At 44.0% G+C, this 16508-nt stretch overlaps 1 protein-coding gene across 2 annotated transcripts in view; it reads right to left on the bottom strand.

Annotated features, from left to right (window-relative positions):
• klhl5 (kelch-like family member 5) overlaps positions 1 to 16508 on the bottom strand; it is a 34628-nt gene that overhangs the window by 6799 nt on the left and 11321 nt on the right. Inside the window, exons 1-9 of one of the 2 annotated variants that reach the window (XM_052084249.1) lie at positions 12173 to 12926; positions 8079 to 8267; positions 5964 to 6100; positions 4868 to 5064; positions 4443 to 4655; positions 2937 to 3123; positions 2485 to 2709; positions 1338 to 1413; positions 291 to 377 (exon numbers count right to left, since the gene is read on the bottom strand). In XM_052084249.1, the coding sequence (XP_051940209.1) occupies positions 291 to 377; positions 1338 to 1413; positions 2485 to 2709; positions 2937 to 3123; positions 4443 to 4655; positions 4868 to 5064; positions 5964 to 6100; positions 8079 to 8267; positions 12173 to 12762 (1901 nt within the window). In that variant the 5' untranslated portion in view covers positions 12763 to 12926. Of the gene's footprint in view, positions 1 to 290; positions 378 to 1337; positions 1414 to 2484; positions 2710 to 2936; positions 3124 to 4442; positions 4656 to 4867; positions 5065 to 5963; positions 6101 to 8078; positions 8268 to 12172; positions 12927 to 16508 lie in introns of those variants that run through there. The other variant, XM_052084250.1, reaches the window with a different exon arrangement.

Raw genomic sequence — 16508 nt, 5'->3', positions numbered from 1 at the left:
AACAAGCTCCGTCAGCTCGCACACAATGTCGTGTTACTCTCAGAAAAAAAAAGACCAAGTTTCGGCTGTTTGAAAATTTGCTGTTTTGTTTTGCCGCTCGTTTGCTTGCTGGTGATACCAGCATAACCGGCATGCAAATGCAACAAAATCATGCTGGTCTATGCAGTTTTTTTTAAACAGGGTTCAACTCCAGAGTGACTTACAAATGTTTTATCTTCTTCGGGAAGCATTTTTTGGACTGGTATGACTCCGGAGCGACCACACAGTTTATGTTTTCTATGATAACTTACTTGCTGTTGAGTACTGCCACTCCGACGGTGCTTCTGGGTGTGGCCATACTGGCAACAAAGCTCCACTGGCGAGCTTGAGGGTCCCACCTAAAAAAATAAAATAAAGAGTAACAAGCTCTCATTTCATGCCAACATCAGACCACTATCATTCCCATAAGAGCTAAAACAGTAGAGGAGCTCGATATAAACAGAAGTCTACAATGCTCTGATTTCCATGAGACAGTGAAACTAGGAAAATGAGGTCGTCTGACTTACAGTCTAAACCAATTAATTTTAATTGGTGGGTTGGGAACTAAAAGTGGGTCGCAATGATTAAGTATTTGTATTCTTTTCAGAACAGGATTGAGGCGTAAAATGTGCCTACATGGAACATGCAGTATTGGCTAAGCGTCAGGAAATGTGACTCACTTGTGCTCTAGTCACTAGCAGCTAGCTACTCTAGAAGCATATACAATGCGGCTCAGCGAGCAATATGCTTTCGCCAATTTGTCAAACTGAGTTTGAAAATGTAACATACTGTACATGGATTTTCGGAGGCTATTTTTAAACAAACAAAAAAAGGCATTCTTAACTTCTTTAAAATGGGTGGTGAATTTGCATCAATAGGAAATTGCGGGAAATAACAGTTGAGAACTAGTGTGGTCTCGACATTTTATTTCTTCACGTCTTTCTCCGTTAAGACGAAAGCAACCTGCTAGCTAGCCTACATTCATCCAACTATCCATCCATTTTCTAATCTGTGTATTCTCACGGGCGTGCTTGAACCTATCCCAGCTGTCTTTGGGCAGTAGGCGTGGGGCACCCTGAATCAGTTGCCAGCCACACAAAGACTGTCACAATCACACTTGGGGACAATTTAGAGTCAACTTATGGTGAAACTTGGTGAAGATTAGGGCAATATCTAGCAGCCAAAAAATACATCGATGGTCTACCAAGTCTCCAAAAGAGAACTAAAATGTGTCTCTTTATGGTGGTTCTGAGATGCAACAAAAGTGCATCCTCCTTATCAAGATGAGCTTTTACAAGGAGTGTGAACAGCTCGCTCACCTTTCGACTGTACTGAGGTAGCTCCAGCCGTCATGTCCTCCTACCGCGTACATTGGCCCTTCAAGGACGGCGACACCTGCAACACCCCATCACATATGCTTTTTTGTTTGACGGATTCACACCCACTCAGCAAAGAATTCTTACAAACGCAAACAAACCCACAGCAGTTCTGGACCACACATGGCTTGATTGTGTCGACGCACATGCACGCCGTATTGGCGTGTAGAGTTGACAGCATGTTGACACCTCCACATTTACAGGATTTATATATCAGTACATCTGTTCTGCCAGATGTGCTCTCAACCTCTTCCCGTCACACACCCACAAGCACTCCCCCCCCCAAAAAAAAACAAAAAAAACAGCAAATGCATATCTTAGTCGACATGTGATTGAATAGGTGGGCTTGCAGGGTTCACCATCCACCCTGTGGGAGTGTCCTTGAACACAACACAGACTGCTGATGTGCTTTCGGCAGCCCTAAAGCAACCATTGATTGTGAAAAGAACGTAAGACGATTTTTCAACAGATGAAAAAAAATTGATCTGAGGCCTTTTCCACACTGCGCTTGGTTTTCTTTGCTTGCTGCCGAGCCAACCAGGAAATAACGGGGAGGCTTTTCTCGCCGGTTGGGCTCAAATAACTCTGCTAGATCCTCTCCTATTGGATAGCTCTAATGACATCGCCGCAACGCCAATGGAGAATAGAACTTTTTTTTTTTGGAGATTGCTTCGCTTGGAGATGCGCAATCGCCTTGCGGCATTCCTTCCTCATTTCCTAGATTCCATAATACACAAAGAATGGGTTCATCAACAGTGCCTTGCGCATTGGTAGTTTGAAAAGGCCTGAAGGCATCTGAACAAATGCTTAAATAATTCACCAATATCATAAGGCAAGCCAAGGTGCCAGGGCAAACAGAAAGACTGAAAGAAAACATGCTAATAATCTTGATTCATTTGCTGAATATGTTATGTCTGTGCCTCTGTATTTATGAGTTGTTAGTTTTATCATTTATTCTGTCTGTTTTCAACCGTCAAAATATTGCTTGATGTAAAATTGGTCGCTGGCACAACATAAATAAACAAACAAACCTGGGGATGGCTGCCTTATTGGTTTATGAGCCTTAGTAGTAGTCCTATGGGTTCCTCACCTAGGCCGTGTCTGTGTGTAGATATGGGTGGCATGACACTCCAGGTCTTGCACCGAGGGTTGTAACACTCCACCGTGTTGAGGGTCTTGAGTCCATCTCGGCCCCCCACCACATAGAGGCGGCCATCCAGGACGGCCACGCCAAACTGAAGCCTCCTACCGCTCATGGTTGCCACCTGCTTCCACGTGTCCCGCCGTAGACAATACTGCTCAATACTAGTAGCACCTGCAGGCGGCCAGATCCGTTTTTTTAAATTACACCGTAAGGTTAAAAGGCACTTGATATTCATTCATAATATACAGTCATACAAAGATGAGAGTGGGGAAGTGGGTGAGTGAGTAAGTGAGTAAATAGATCTTTATAAAGGAGTGACTCCCATCACAAAACAACAGGAATGATCCGTATTGCTCTGCCGGGTGCACTTGTGTTGGGTTGGCCAACGATCAAGCTACCTTTTGTGGCGTCCATTCCGCCAACCGCGAACATGGCCCCAACCGTGGCCTTGCGGGGCCGTGTGCGCGAGCTCTGAAGCAGGGGCCGGCGATGGGGCAAAAGATGGTACTTCATTCCTTCCATCAGTAGCCGCTGGCAGTCCACGCTGTCTCGGAGCATGGGGCTGGTCTCCAGGTCTGCTAAGAACTGAACGCACACAAGATCTCCCTCCATACTGTCTCTCTTAAGAACACACACATACGCTTCAATGCATCAAAGTTTAAGCCAACCGACAGCCTGTGTGTACCCTGGAGCCATCAATTACATTAAAACATATGTAGACATGGGTGTGACTGAACATTATTGTGTACATACGGTCAACGCAAAGCAACTCTGCAAGCCTAGTCGCAAAAATAGAAAGATGCCTCCAAAATTAAGTGAACCTGGTCACGGAATAAATAAATCAATATTAAGATAAGAAAACCTTTATTTGCAATGGAGAAATTTGAAACAAATGGGGAAATAAATCAATTTTCAGAGCGTACCAGCAGGCAAGCAAAATGGATAAGCAGCTTACACCGCAGGGAGAATCCTTCAATGGAGCTCACTCGGTGAGAGACACATTAGGGTGAGTTTCCATTTGCTGCGTGTGTCATAAAGGAGGACGGAGACACACACCAACACACACAAACCTAACGGATGATGATGACACATTTGAGTCGATGCTAAATTTTTATGCATCATTCCGACCCAAGGTAATTGCATCCCGTGGCCGATTTGACGCGTCGTGACATTTAATCAACGACAAAAAAAGATTGATGGTTGCAGCCTTACAGCAGATTGTTCTATTTACAGCCAACATATGCTACACCGAATGCCTACCATTGTGTGTGAATGTGTGTTTGAGGTGATCTAAATGAAGGCGCAGAAATCAACCTCCTGCTCTTGATGGGTAAATCCAGAGCGATTTAGATTGACAACTTGCTAATAGGGTAATAAATGAGTATTTACGATGCTTCTGTCTGTGAGTGGCTTTTTTTCCCACATTTTATTGGCATTTTACAAGTCCTGATGTAGCTCAATGTCAATGCATTTGCCAGTTTAACGTGCAGGCGATGACTCCCATGAAAAGGCTCTCTGGCTATCGCTTAGTCTGCGGTTAGTAGTGATTTGTCTCTGCTGCTGGAGTTAAGAGAGATATTGAGTCTTACATAGTGTTTGTATTTATGCATCCAATGCTACTTTAGCAAGAGAGCACGAAGGCAACATTTGGAAAAACATTTGCGATGTATCATTAGATAGAAAGATTCGTGTATAGATAGAGATACCCAATTTTCCCCCATGAAGGAAATGACATCATCAATGCCACGTGGGACTGTGCACAACTAGGATTTGACCGTTTTTCTCCGTTTAGCGCGCCCTTCATTTCCCTCATGACATGAACAGCGTATCTCGAAACGTTACTTCATGATTCAATTGCAGTTGAATTCACCAAGTCATCCTCAAACATGCGGCGCAACTCTCACCTGTGGCTGCAGCAGCGGCAGTCTGACATGAGCGAGAAGCGCCGGCAGGTGACGTTGTCGGGCGCCCACGTCGTGATGCACCCAAGTGAGCAAAGCGGTTACCACCGTCTCCTCATCCGGAACGTTAAGATCATCCGACATGAGCAGCCTCTCCATCTCATCCACTGGAAGCAGCATGAACTCTTGGCCCCCAACCACCTCCACAAAGTGTTCCTGGTCGGGGGTGCAAGAGAGACAACAGAGACATTGGGAGTCTCAAAACAATGCATGATGAATAGATGTAAACTCATTTCAGCAAAGGCTGACAACAAACATGTTTTTAATAGACGTGCAATGATAATTTTTTTTCTTTTTTGCCCAGCGCTTGCTTCATTCATTATCTTGAAAGCTTCTCGACGTGTAGAGATGAAGTGGTGGGCACCCACCATGGTGTAGGTGTGAGCGGCCCTCTGCAGGTCGTGGCAGCCCTGCGCGTTGGCGTAGGAGCTGATGCCGAGGCAATTGGAGGGGTGGAGCTGCTTCAGGAGGAAGGAACAACAAGCCTGAACCGCCGAAGACAACTGTAGAAGACAAGAGGCGGACAGCAAAGACTCAATGGTGTCCTCCCTCAACTCCAGACGCCCTGAAGACAAAGAGACAAAGAGATGGGGAAGTCAAACATGACAAAAGGGGGGGGGGGGGGGGGGAACAACAACAAAAAAGCAATATTATTTCAGGGTTCCGATCAAAACCACAACACTCCGTGAGTGCACACCTCCACCAAAAGACAAACAATTGCGAATTGCATGAAATAAAGGTGAAGACCATAGATGTATCCAAAACATTCCAGATACATTTTCCCCAAAATCCGGTAAAGTCACTTTTATTAAAAATATGTATCGATTTTTAAAAAATTATAGAAATCTAAAATATTAAATACATTAATATTTTTCTTCTTTTTAAAATATTCTGTATATATCATATGCCTGATTGTATCAGATAATTTTACTTAAACAATTCTTTACACTATTCTAAAAGGTTCCTGGTACAGGGAGTTTCAAGCATAAACCGAATCGACAATCTGATCGAACTATAGTTCACATTTTTAATATTCAATATGCATGCTTAGTACTGAAATACGGAATGAATTTCGAACTTTTTTTTTGTCAAGATGTAAATTTAAAAAAAAGTGACTGTTTTTATGGTATCATAATGCATCTTTGTGTTTTGTACTTCTGAATCTCACAGCAAACTACAAAAATAGCCATTTGTTGTGAACGGAAATATTTAACAAAGTGCTTCACAGAATACAGGAAAAGCAAGCAAACTAAAGAAAGCCAATTCCAGTGACATGTCGCAGATGCGCAGAAACACGGAAATCCCCCCCAACACCCCTCAAAAAAACACCCACTTCCACACATAACATCCGGTATGTGAGAAGACTACTGAAGAACTCTATTATTGCCGGCAATTTGCTAAGACAAAATTTAGGACAAAAAGGTGACGCTCTCAGCACGGTAGCACTATAAAACCAAATCATACCCGTGTAGGCAAATTGCACCAGAATCCACAATGCATCTGGGTCCACACCCTCCATCTTCACCTCATCCTGTTTGGCCTCCCGCACATCGCTGGTGAACATGGCCGCAAAGTAGTCGGACACAGATGAGAGAACCAGCCTGCGAGAGGTGAGAAGTTACATGAGTATCGGTCCAGAAATAGCATTCATTGAAACTCCACGCTAAGGTTACACCGTCGCTCACAGAAAGCTTTCATTAACTGAATTAGTTTTGGTCGATCGAAATAACATGTCTTCAACACGGTGAATATCGATTACCCGTCTGAGAGTCTTCACTTTGTGGCTTGCTTGTCACAAAAGTTTAAAAAGGAATTCATTTTTAAACTTTTTAAACTTTCCCACCAAAAAAATGAAGATGAACAGCACAGTTGTCATGATACATCCCCCACTTGAAAGCCACGGGGCAGACTTTGAATCTTGTGTTTTGCAAATGAGCCACTGCTCACCCCGCCCCCTCTGCTGCAGGGTGTGCCCACCCGAGAGACCCCTGCGTTATCATGATGACCAGGGGGGAGCAGGCTACCCTTGAATTTGAATTTGACTTTGGATAAATGTAACACAAGTGCCAGTAAAATAGCGGCCGAACTACTTCTTCGATGTGTCGACTTAACCATTCCATAATGATGGTGAGAGCTTGGAGTCGATTAATCACCAATCACATCACGGACCATACGGAAAGGCATCCGCTAATGTAGCTGATGAATAGTCTGAATACTCACGCCAGGGTTCCCACTCTTCCACTTGCTTTTTATTTATGGACCTTTTAAGGACTTTTGAGGGCGAATTTTGCCATTTTTAATGACTCTTTCTCCATTCAGCAGGTGGATTTAATGAACAGAAAGACACATATCACTGAGCTGGTGTTCAAATCATTGCTGCCAATGGAAGGGCACATCTTTATTTTTAGGGGCAATCAGCTAACCCTTTTTTTGACATACTGGATGTCAAATTGGCCCGAAATGACCCGAAGTGATCACGTGATCTTCATCGGAACTGATTGGAGACGGAACCAGGAAGGCATGTAGCCCCACGGCGGGGTTGAGGGGAAGGGCACCAGGCGCATTTTCCGACAAAACTATTCATTGGAAGTGTGGGGGAAATGACATACAGTATATAAATGAAATGAACACCACAGGTTAATTATTAAGGATTTTTATTGATTTTAGAAGTTTTCCCTGAAAATTAAGGACAACTAAGAACAGATTTTACGACTTCTTTTTTTTATGGATTTGACCCATGGGAACCCTGCAGACGCCGAATTGGAACAGAGAAAAGGCTGAGGAAAAACTGTTGTGTCTGCTTTTACGATGAAATCGACATAAGCGCTCAATCAAGAGCCTGTGAAAATTAACGGCAAATGTCAGCCATAACTAACCCAATAACCCCCACCCCCTCAAAGAAAAAAACATCCAGCTAGTGTTTGGATCAAGCCTTCAGCCAGCAGACACACTGCTCATCCCCCTCCCAGCCCCCCCAGCCCGAGACTTACTCATCCAATCACAAATCACACCTAGACACATTCACTGCCTCCCAGACAGTCCGAATTTATAGAACTCAAGAAGGAATCCACATATCACAGTCAGTGATAGATTATTTCAAGATTTTTTTTCGGGGGAGGGAGGTAACTTTTACAATTTCCGACGACCTGTGAGGCACTAAAATATGATTGGATGAGTGAAAGGAGGCGTGGTGAGACAGCGTGGTTTAATGTAATCATTATACAGCTTCTTGTTGACTTTGAAACTTAGCTTGTAGCCGACGTGTGCACATTTTGAGCATGACGTCTCTGATCCACTGGTTAAAGGACACTTTGATTCTCTCCTCTTTCATCTCAAACCGCTTCAAACAACAAAGCGTGTGACGGAAAAGTGGTTAGGACTGCACGACTGTCCGTGTTTTCTGTTATGTGTTGTGTTTATTATTTTACTTTATGTTAACTGTTTTGTAAAGCGCTTTGTTACAGCTGCCGCTGTTGTGAAAGCGCTGTATAAATCAGCATGTATTGTATTGTATTGTATTGTAATCATTCAGATTTTTCTTTCAGGTGTATGTTTTCTCTCTGTGCCGTTTTGGCTTACCTGTGCGCAGGTATCCGTCTGTCTCCAGCCACCAGCGTAACATCACACAACTGTCGACTCCTCAGGTAGCCCTCCATCTTGCGGAATGTGATGTCAGCGTGGGACAGCGCGGTGAATAAGCCCTCCTCCGGACACGCACACGGCTCCATCGACACACAGGAGGACAGCGTGGCGCTGCTGTTCGACGTCCTGTGGACCCATCCATTCACACACCACACACACACACACAAAAACAAATTTGAGTTCACAAATCGAGGCATTGTGTGGAAAACTTTGCCAGTTGCCTCTTCCGCATTTCATCTCGCCTCTTTTTTGCATTTCATCTTTGTCACCCTAGTACTTCATAAATGTTACCAAAGGCAAAACTTATAGAAGCAGAATCAGACAAAGCTCTCTACGGTCCCGACATCTGAGAAGTGAAAATCTGCATACGTTTAGCCAAACTTAACCGATAAAGGGATGAAAAAAGCCTTGATGATTTTTGCTGTGCTCCTTAAAATTCCACCAACTTTGTTGATATTGTTGGCAATTGGAAGGAAGCAAGGAGAGTTCTGCGGGGAAGATGAAGCCTGGAGCTTTTCCAACTCCAGATGAAGTGATAAGAGAGATGTGTCGAGCTCACAGATAAGCAATGAAGTATAGCTACCAGGTGAATCTTCAATCATCATGGCTGCCGAGACTGCATTCCATTGATGGGAGTGGATTTCTAATTTAGTGGCCACATCACAAAGTGATGAAAAATGAACTGATGTTACCTTTAGGGATGATTGCCATTCAAAAACCGAGACTCGACATAACCAAAGAACATTACAGCCGGATGATTCAACGCAACTCAACTGTATTTAGAGAGCACTTGAAAACAACCATCCCTGTATGCAAAGCAAAAAGAAGGCACATAGCAGCAAACAATAAAATCGTAAATTAATAAGAAAGGAAAAAAAGCACAAAACAGTAAAAACCAAAACCAAGTCACAGGCTGAGTCTAAAGCCAAAAAATCAAAATGAGTTTTAAAGAAAGGCAGCGAAGGGTTTTGCCTAACGTCTGGCGGGAGATGTGACAACCGCATGAATTATTGTGCGTGTAATTATATTGTGGTACACTTTTCAAGCATATGACTCAGCCTTTCATCCAACCATCCGTCAATCAATCTCCTTATCCTCACTCGAGTCGCAAATGTGCTACTCGGACCAATGAAACCTCGATTGGAGATCACTTATCCTCTTAAATCCTGTTATTAAGGGTGACACAAATCAATCAATATATATATATATATATATATATATATATATATATATATATACAACAAAGCGCATGAAAGCCTATACATGAGCGCCGCCGGCATTCAAAGCGACTCCCCCCCTCAGAGATTTATCACCTGATGCTCAGTGAACTTTTACAGCACCTTTCAGGTGCTTTGTTTCAGGCTCGCTGCTCTCGTTAACTTTGTGGGTGGAGGATGGGGGGGGGGACTCAAACGCAGATAATGCTCACGAGCACCTTGTGTGTACAGTAGTGCCTTCGCTTCACATCACTTGTACGCCCCTTATTCACGGTTTCCCATCATCTGCCAATATACTTTTCTGCTCGTTCTAATTTTAACCCTGGAGACCAAACCTAGCGTTCTGGTGCAGATGGTGGGGCTAAATACTGCCCCGGGAGATGCTTTGAAGTGGGCAAAGGCTGCTTCGCAGTTCCCCCTTAATTGAGCCTGGCAGACACTCGGTGTGAAGAGAAGGAGAGAGTCTGTGGCAAATTAAAACCATTCCAGACTGCGATTCTGGTGTGCGTACACACGCACACACACACACAAAAAACTGTTGTTGTTGTGCCGTGAAATTCTATTGCACGTCCTTGTGATTAAACCCGATGAGCCTGCAGGCAAACGGCTAATCCACATTTTGGTCATGCCAGGCAGATAACAGGAGTAAACTATTGCTCGTCAATTAGTGGTTTTGAGGATTCACAGTTAACGCTAACAATAAATTTCTGACACATTACTCTGTTTTCTGCCAGCCTTCTCTTATTATAATCAATGAATTTGAGCATTAAGCAGGCATAAATATCAGTCTGAGATGAAAAATTAATTGTTGATTAAATGTGTTTTGGTCAGATTGAAATAAAATGCAGTGGGCATTGCTTGGTTGTAACAAGCAGAGGCACGTTTGATTCTGTCTCACCTACTTTGCTGTCAAAACTGTGGAAAGTTGATTTACACCCGCGCGGAAGTCTGCTGTAGAATTTCTCATTTGTCCAACATTAATCTGCTAAGTGCTGCAATCGTGTGGAACAAGGGTTCCAAAGATTCCAAGAGACTCTCCCATCCAACCAAATTAATTCTTACCATGAACAACAGCCACATGAAAGGGTATGCTTGTACAATAAGTATATTGTAAATCATTCGGTACTATTTTATAGGAAGTCTCATTACAACTACTGTGTTTAATTATTTTTCTCTCTAAGCCAAGCAGAGCCAAGCTAGTACTATAATGTAGAAGAGAGCCCTTACTTTGGAAAAATCTGAAAATGTGCCCCTAGATTGTAGGAAGCGTAGATGGAACCAAAATTAAATCCCTTATTTGCAACCTAAACTACCGGTACCTGTTTGTTGGACTCAATGCTTCCTATAACTGATGCCAAAATGTTACAATTCGATTATCCCAAATATCTAAAAACATTAAGGAGCTAAGCCAGGGGTGAAGTCCAATCCCTGGGGTGTGTCTCAACACAGTACCTTATTCCATCAAAGTCATTCTGCAAACACACAGAAAACTCGAGTACAAGTCAACTCAAAACAAACTGATCCATCGGAGCCCTTCTGACAAACAACAAGCTGATCAAAACATACAATGACTCAAGAGGAGGTGCAAAGGTGATGTAACGAGTATTTAAAAAGGATGAAGAGTCAGAGGTTAAAAGGAAACCACATTAAGGCAGAATTACATTCTGAAAAATTGCATTGAGGCTCCCACCACATTCGTAAAATACAATTATATCACATCACACCATGTTTTCATACAAATGAGACTATGAAGGGGGAAGATGAGTGAGGTGTCCACTGTGGGGATCATCCAAGCATTCGACAAAATTCTATTTGGGATTCTGCTGTCCTTCTACGCTGTGGCTCTAAACTATCAAACATGTAGTCCATACTGTGATAGCTCTTTGTACTCCAACCTACCCAGACCAGACGTGCTGCACGGAGAACCACATCTCTGCGTTGGTATGGCAACAACACATGTGCAGGAACAAGGCTACAATATATGCCTGCACAATACCCACACAACCTCAATTCACGGTGATATCATGATTTCCTTTTGCTCAGCTGTGACCTGATTGCATTATACTCGACAGATCTATCACATTTCTCCTTATGTTACTGTGTCCTAATTTAAAAAAAAGAGCATCGAAAAAAATTTGCTTGAAGCAGGATGCATGCGTTAAAGTCAGCTGTATCACTTATTATTCAGGTTTGTGTGTATGTATCTTGGGAACACAGGCAGAGACAGACGTACACACCATGATCTTGTATTTAATCAATCAATCAATACATGTTTTCATTGGATTTTGGTAAAGAAGATTTGGGAATTGCGACGTTGCTACATAAAAATACGCGAATGAATTGAGCGTCACTCAACGCATCACATGTACGAGTAGTGAAGAACCTCCTTCATGTTACATGACTGATTACCCAAACAATGTCCTTGAAGCTACAATGCAGGGCTTTGGCGTGTCGTGTTCATTTTTACAATTCATTCTAAAATTGGGTGTGCTCGCCTCATCAGTAGGGCTGTTAACTGGAGGTAAATGTGGTCCTCAAGCTTTTGCAAAGGCGCTCCATCTTACTTGTCTTGTCAGTGTTTATTGAGTGGTCCTCCACCACTGCGTCAGGTCTGCACAGCCCCAACTGACTCACTTCCATCGGACTTTTTACAAGGATTCGGTCGACTCATATCTGTTCTCGCTGACATAAAATTTTAGTGAAGTACAACAACTATAAGTAGTTTAAAGGATGACTCATCACAACTCGTCTGTTACCCCAAAAATAGGGAAGTCACTTGTGCCACACTTTTCAGGTAAAAACACCGCCTCCTACCTGCAAGAGCTCGAGTCAGTATCCGGGTGGTTCATGTTCTCCTCGGCGCTGACCGCCGCCGCCGCCGCCTCCCCGTCTACGCCTACACGAGCGGAGGTCTCGAGTCTCTCGACTCCCAGCTGCAGCACCGGGGCCTCGCCGGAGGGCTCCATGTTCGATACCGGGCGAGAACGGCGACGTGGCGGCGGAGAAGCCCACGCCGCGGGGGAGCTACCGCACTCCGGCTGGCTCGCTGAGCGAGAGCAGGAGTTCCCAGTCGCTCCAGCTTCACCCGAGCCGCTACGACTCCCCGACGAATCAACAAACTTTCTGCTGTTGCAAAGGTTCGACCCGGCGCTGCCGCTCGTCACTAGCCCGCCGTGGCTACTGCCGACGCCGTCTGAAGTCGAGCTTCCCCCGCTAAATGCAGAAGAAGGTCCCTCTGGGGAGGAGGAGTGGCCGCCCGATCTCCTCCCGGCCAAGTAGTCTCTTAGCGGCGGAGAATGAGACGGAGGAACCGCGGGGTGACCGAACCACCTCCATCGGATCCTGAGGATCTGCTTGACATCGAACTCCTTCCGCGAGGAAGAGTTCGAGCTCCCACCGGACATAGCAAGCCAGCGCGCGAGGCGGAGGAAATGGCGAGAGGCGCGCCTGCCACTTTGCCGTTTCACGGCTGAGCTCAGAGGCTCGCTCTCCTCACTAACGTTAAATGCTCCTGGACTGACGAACACCACGGCCAGCAAAGAGAGAGAGAGAGAAATAGCCGGGGGAGGAGTGAGGGGGAGGGGGGCGCCAAGAATCTCATCTATAAACCCACAAACATTTGATTCGGTGCAAATGAATGACGTCTTTGATTGTAATACTTGTCAACAAGCAGTGTTTTTGATAACCTTAATGGAGGCAAGGCACACACAGTACGCTCCGTAATTATTGGCACCCGAGGTTAAGAGGTGTTAAAAGCTTTCATGCAGAAGCATAAGCTCATACTGAAGACTGTAGCGGAGGTTCACCGGACCCAGGATCAAGCTCTCCCCATGGTCAGTCCCCAGACCTCAACCCCATTGAAAATCTGCAAAGCGAGTTGAAGAGGAGTCAGGTCACTGTGACAAGAGGAAGGGTCGAAGATCACGCTTTGTGTATTCTCGCATCTTGTGCAACAATCTAGAAGATTGGGTGGCAAAGGGCGGTCGTACAAATTATTAACATCGTGGGGTGCTAATAATTGTGGCACGCATGATTTGATGTAAAATAAATATTTCTTAGAGTGGGAATTTATTCATCACTTAATAAATGAACTTGAATTAAAGATTGGATTTTTTTTGGGAGGGGCTGGGGGGTTGTTCCTATATTATTTAAGAAAGTAAAATATTAGAAGCTAAAGAACACATCTTAAGCAGGGGTGCCACTAATAGCATCATGTTAACAGCCTCACAGTAAGTGCAGGAGTGTGAACTATAATGAGTACTTTCGACACTTGAATGGGTCTGTCTCGGTGAAGCGGGAGTTAAGACAGATTGTTAAACTAATTACCTAATTTGCAGTGTCCAAAAGCAAGAAATTATAGCTCCAACTGGTGAAATTGAGTTTCCTCTCAGGGGGGGAAGCCTTCCCAAATAGTGTGAGATTGAGCTCAGAGAATGTGATGCTCCTCTTTTACGCTTCAGCGACTCTCTACTGGCTCTTGAGGTACAAAGTGCTGCATTACAAAAGAGGCTCGCATGATTTTCAAAGAAAGACCACAAAAGCCACGTCCTCTAAAAATGAAATGAGTTTGTCCTTGCATAGTACGTATACTGTACCCGCCTCCTCTCTCCTTCACAAACCATTGCTCGACACCACCCATTACACCAGTGGGAGTGGGCCCTGTGGGAAACCATCTCTTCCAGGTGCCCGAGGCATTCAGCAGAGCAGCCAAGCGGAACGCTTGCTTTCTGCCGGGACCACAGGATGACCCCAGGATGTATGGTGCAGTTCTGGATGCACTTTCATCAATAGGAAGGAAGTGACCCACTTGAGTAAAATCAATAAGTCAAACAGCTATGATGACTTTTTGAATTACTTTCATGTTTACTTCATAAATTGGCCCTGTAGACAAACAACCAGATTCATACAACCTTTTTTTTTCTGGTCAATAACGGAGCAAATAAATTGAAATTTAGCCTGCTTTTTCAGTAAGTCTCCGAAAAAGTTTCAGTTTTTAGGGTATACTGATGGAGGACTATTCCACACCTTAATCTGGTCAATATTTACGTAAGTAGATAAATATGTGCTCACACAAGTCCCTTGCAGCAAAGAGACAAGCGTCAAGGGGGGTAGGCTAGACTAAGTGTTGGTATTTTTGCCGAGCCATGCAAGCAGGTGCAGCGAGGCGGATTAAAAAGATGTTTTGCGGCATTGACGACGTGAACACAGCTGACAGATTCTGTCTGGCCGTTCCTCAAAGTTCACCACAATCGTGTTACATGACCTGTGCCAGTAGTTAGACGTGGTTTGAACAGTAAAGTTTAGTCTACTTTCAGCCAACTAATTAAAAACGCTGTGAGTATGTCAAAATGCCCAAAATGGCACAGAGAGATGAACCACATTTCAAAACAAGTGGATTGAGGCTTGTGTCGGCACGAAAATTTTACGCTTGAGCGCAGCTGCGATGTATAAGAATAGAGGCAATACTGTTAAAATGCTTTTTGTCGTTTCAGTTTACCAGATTTTTTAGGAGGGTGGGGGGGGGCCTAAATCAGTACATAGTGACCCAATTGTGCTTGGGCATGAGTCACCTCTCCCCTACCGCTGTCGTCCCTTCAATTCCCATGTGTTATGTAGGCTAATTTGTGTTCTTCAGGCTACCGTAATACGCTCTAACGCATTATTGTGGCTATATAACGAGATGGAAGAATGTGCTGAAATGTCTGTCATGTAGTGTGAGCCACAGGCTGGATACCGCCGTGTTTAATCATCTTGTGTGGAGACATCTCTGTGTGGAAAAGGAAGGAGCGAACCGTGTGTGACTGAAACAAATCAGGATAAGCCAGAATTTCCGCATGCGCCATCTAAAATAGAGCCAAAAAATGGCCCCGAGGGTTTATGACACAACAACTTTGACTAATGCAATGTTTCACCAAATCTGGTTTAGTTTGCTTCATCTTGGTATGGTCTATATTGGTGATTGATGAACATTTTTTTGCTCTATTACGAGAACGTTTCTGGAAAAGCTTCAGAATTGTCAATGTGTTGGCACAATTTACGTATAATGTTTTTTTTTCCCATTCCCTTTCTAAAAGTAGCCGTTTAACAGCCGGCAGTACCAAGGTTTACCATTTCCCCTACTGAAAAGTGGGACATGAGAATCACATGCAAAAATGTGAACTGTACCAAACTGTACAGAACGGGTTGGTAGAAAACTTTTTTGTGGGGCGAATGTACGTATTTTCTTTCCTTTGTTATACAGCACTTTGACTTTGTACTTGCAAGTGGAAAGACAAACACATTACCTTCTGCGCTTGCATATTCTACCAGTAAACAGATGCATCCGGGGTCGCATTTGGCAACATTTCCTGCTCCTGTCAAAACATGACAAAAGAGCTGTAATGTATTCATAGCCACTCGCGCCCCGAGGAAGGAAAGCACATTTCAGTCAGTCGTTTGCTGTTGCAGATTAAAAGCAACGGTGTGAGGAGGTTAGATGGAAACCTTTGCTTTATGGATGCATTTTCTTTCCGGCATGCAGGCACACACACACGCAGAGTTTTTTTTCTCCTTAAAAGTCCTCGTGCTTGTCAGAGGTAAACACTGGTCCCATGGTTACCTAAACTATTGGTCTCTTGGCTATATTGTACAATACGGTACAGAGTCCCTAAGGTGAAAAGAAAAAAAAGGTGTTCCCTCACAAAGTTTTGCGAGATAATGCAATTTTTTTTGCAAGGGAATACGTTTTTTTTTTAAAGATGCACGTTTATGTCCTTCCGGGTCATTTTCCAGGTAAATGAAAGCAACAAAGGTGGAGCATTTTCACCCAGGTGCAAGTTTATTTAGACTTTTATTTTGAAATTGGCTTGAAAGCTGTCCACTGCAGTAAGTAACCATTGCCCCTGAAAGGGTTAAGGGCTCAGTAGTATTGTGCTCTCATCAAGACTTCACAACTGGGCTTATGTACAGTGCACTCCATGCACACTTGCAGGATCACGACACAGCGAAACCCCATTCACACATTTCACACTTGCTAATCATCGCGCTAATGTGCACTCAAGCAACACACCTAATTAGCATAGAACGGCAAAGAGCATACACATCGTAAATGATGCTTTTCATCAATCATTGTTCTCCCCCGCCCCTCCTTTCTGTCCTTTTTCCAAACCTC

The sequence above is a fragment of the Hippocampus zosterae genome, chromosome 13 (assembly GCF_025434085.1).
Source record: "Hippocampus zosterae strain Florida chromosome 13, ASM2543408v3, whole genome shotgun sequence".
Lineage (NCBI taxonomy): Eukaryota > Metazoa > Chordata > Actinopteri > Syngnathiformes > Syngnathidae > Hippocampus > Hippocampus zosterae.
The sequence above is the reverse complement of the archived record's forward strand: the minus strand, read 5'-3'. Positions and strand labels throughout refer to the sequence as shown.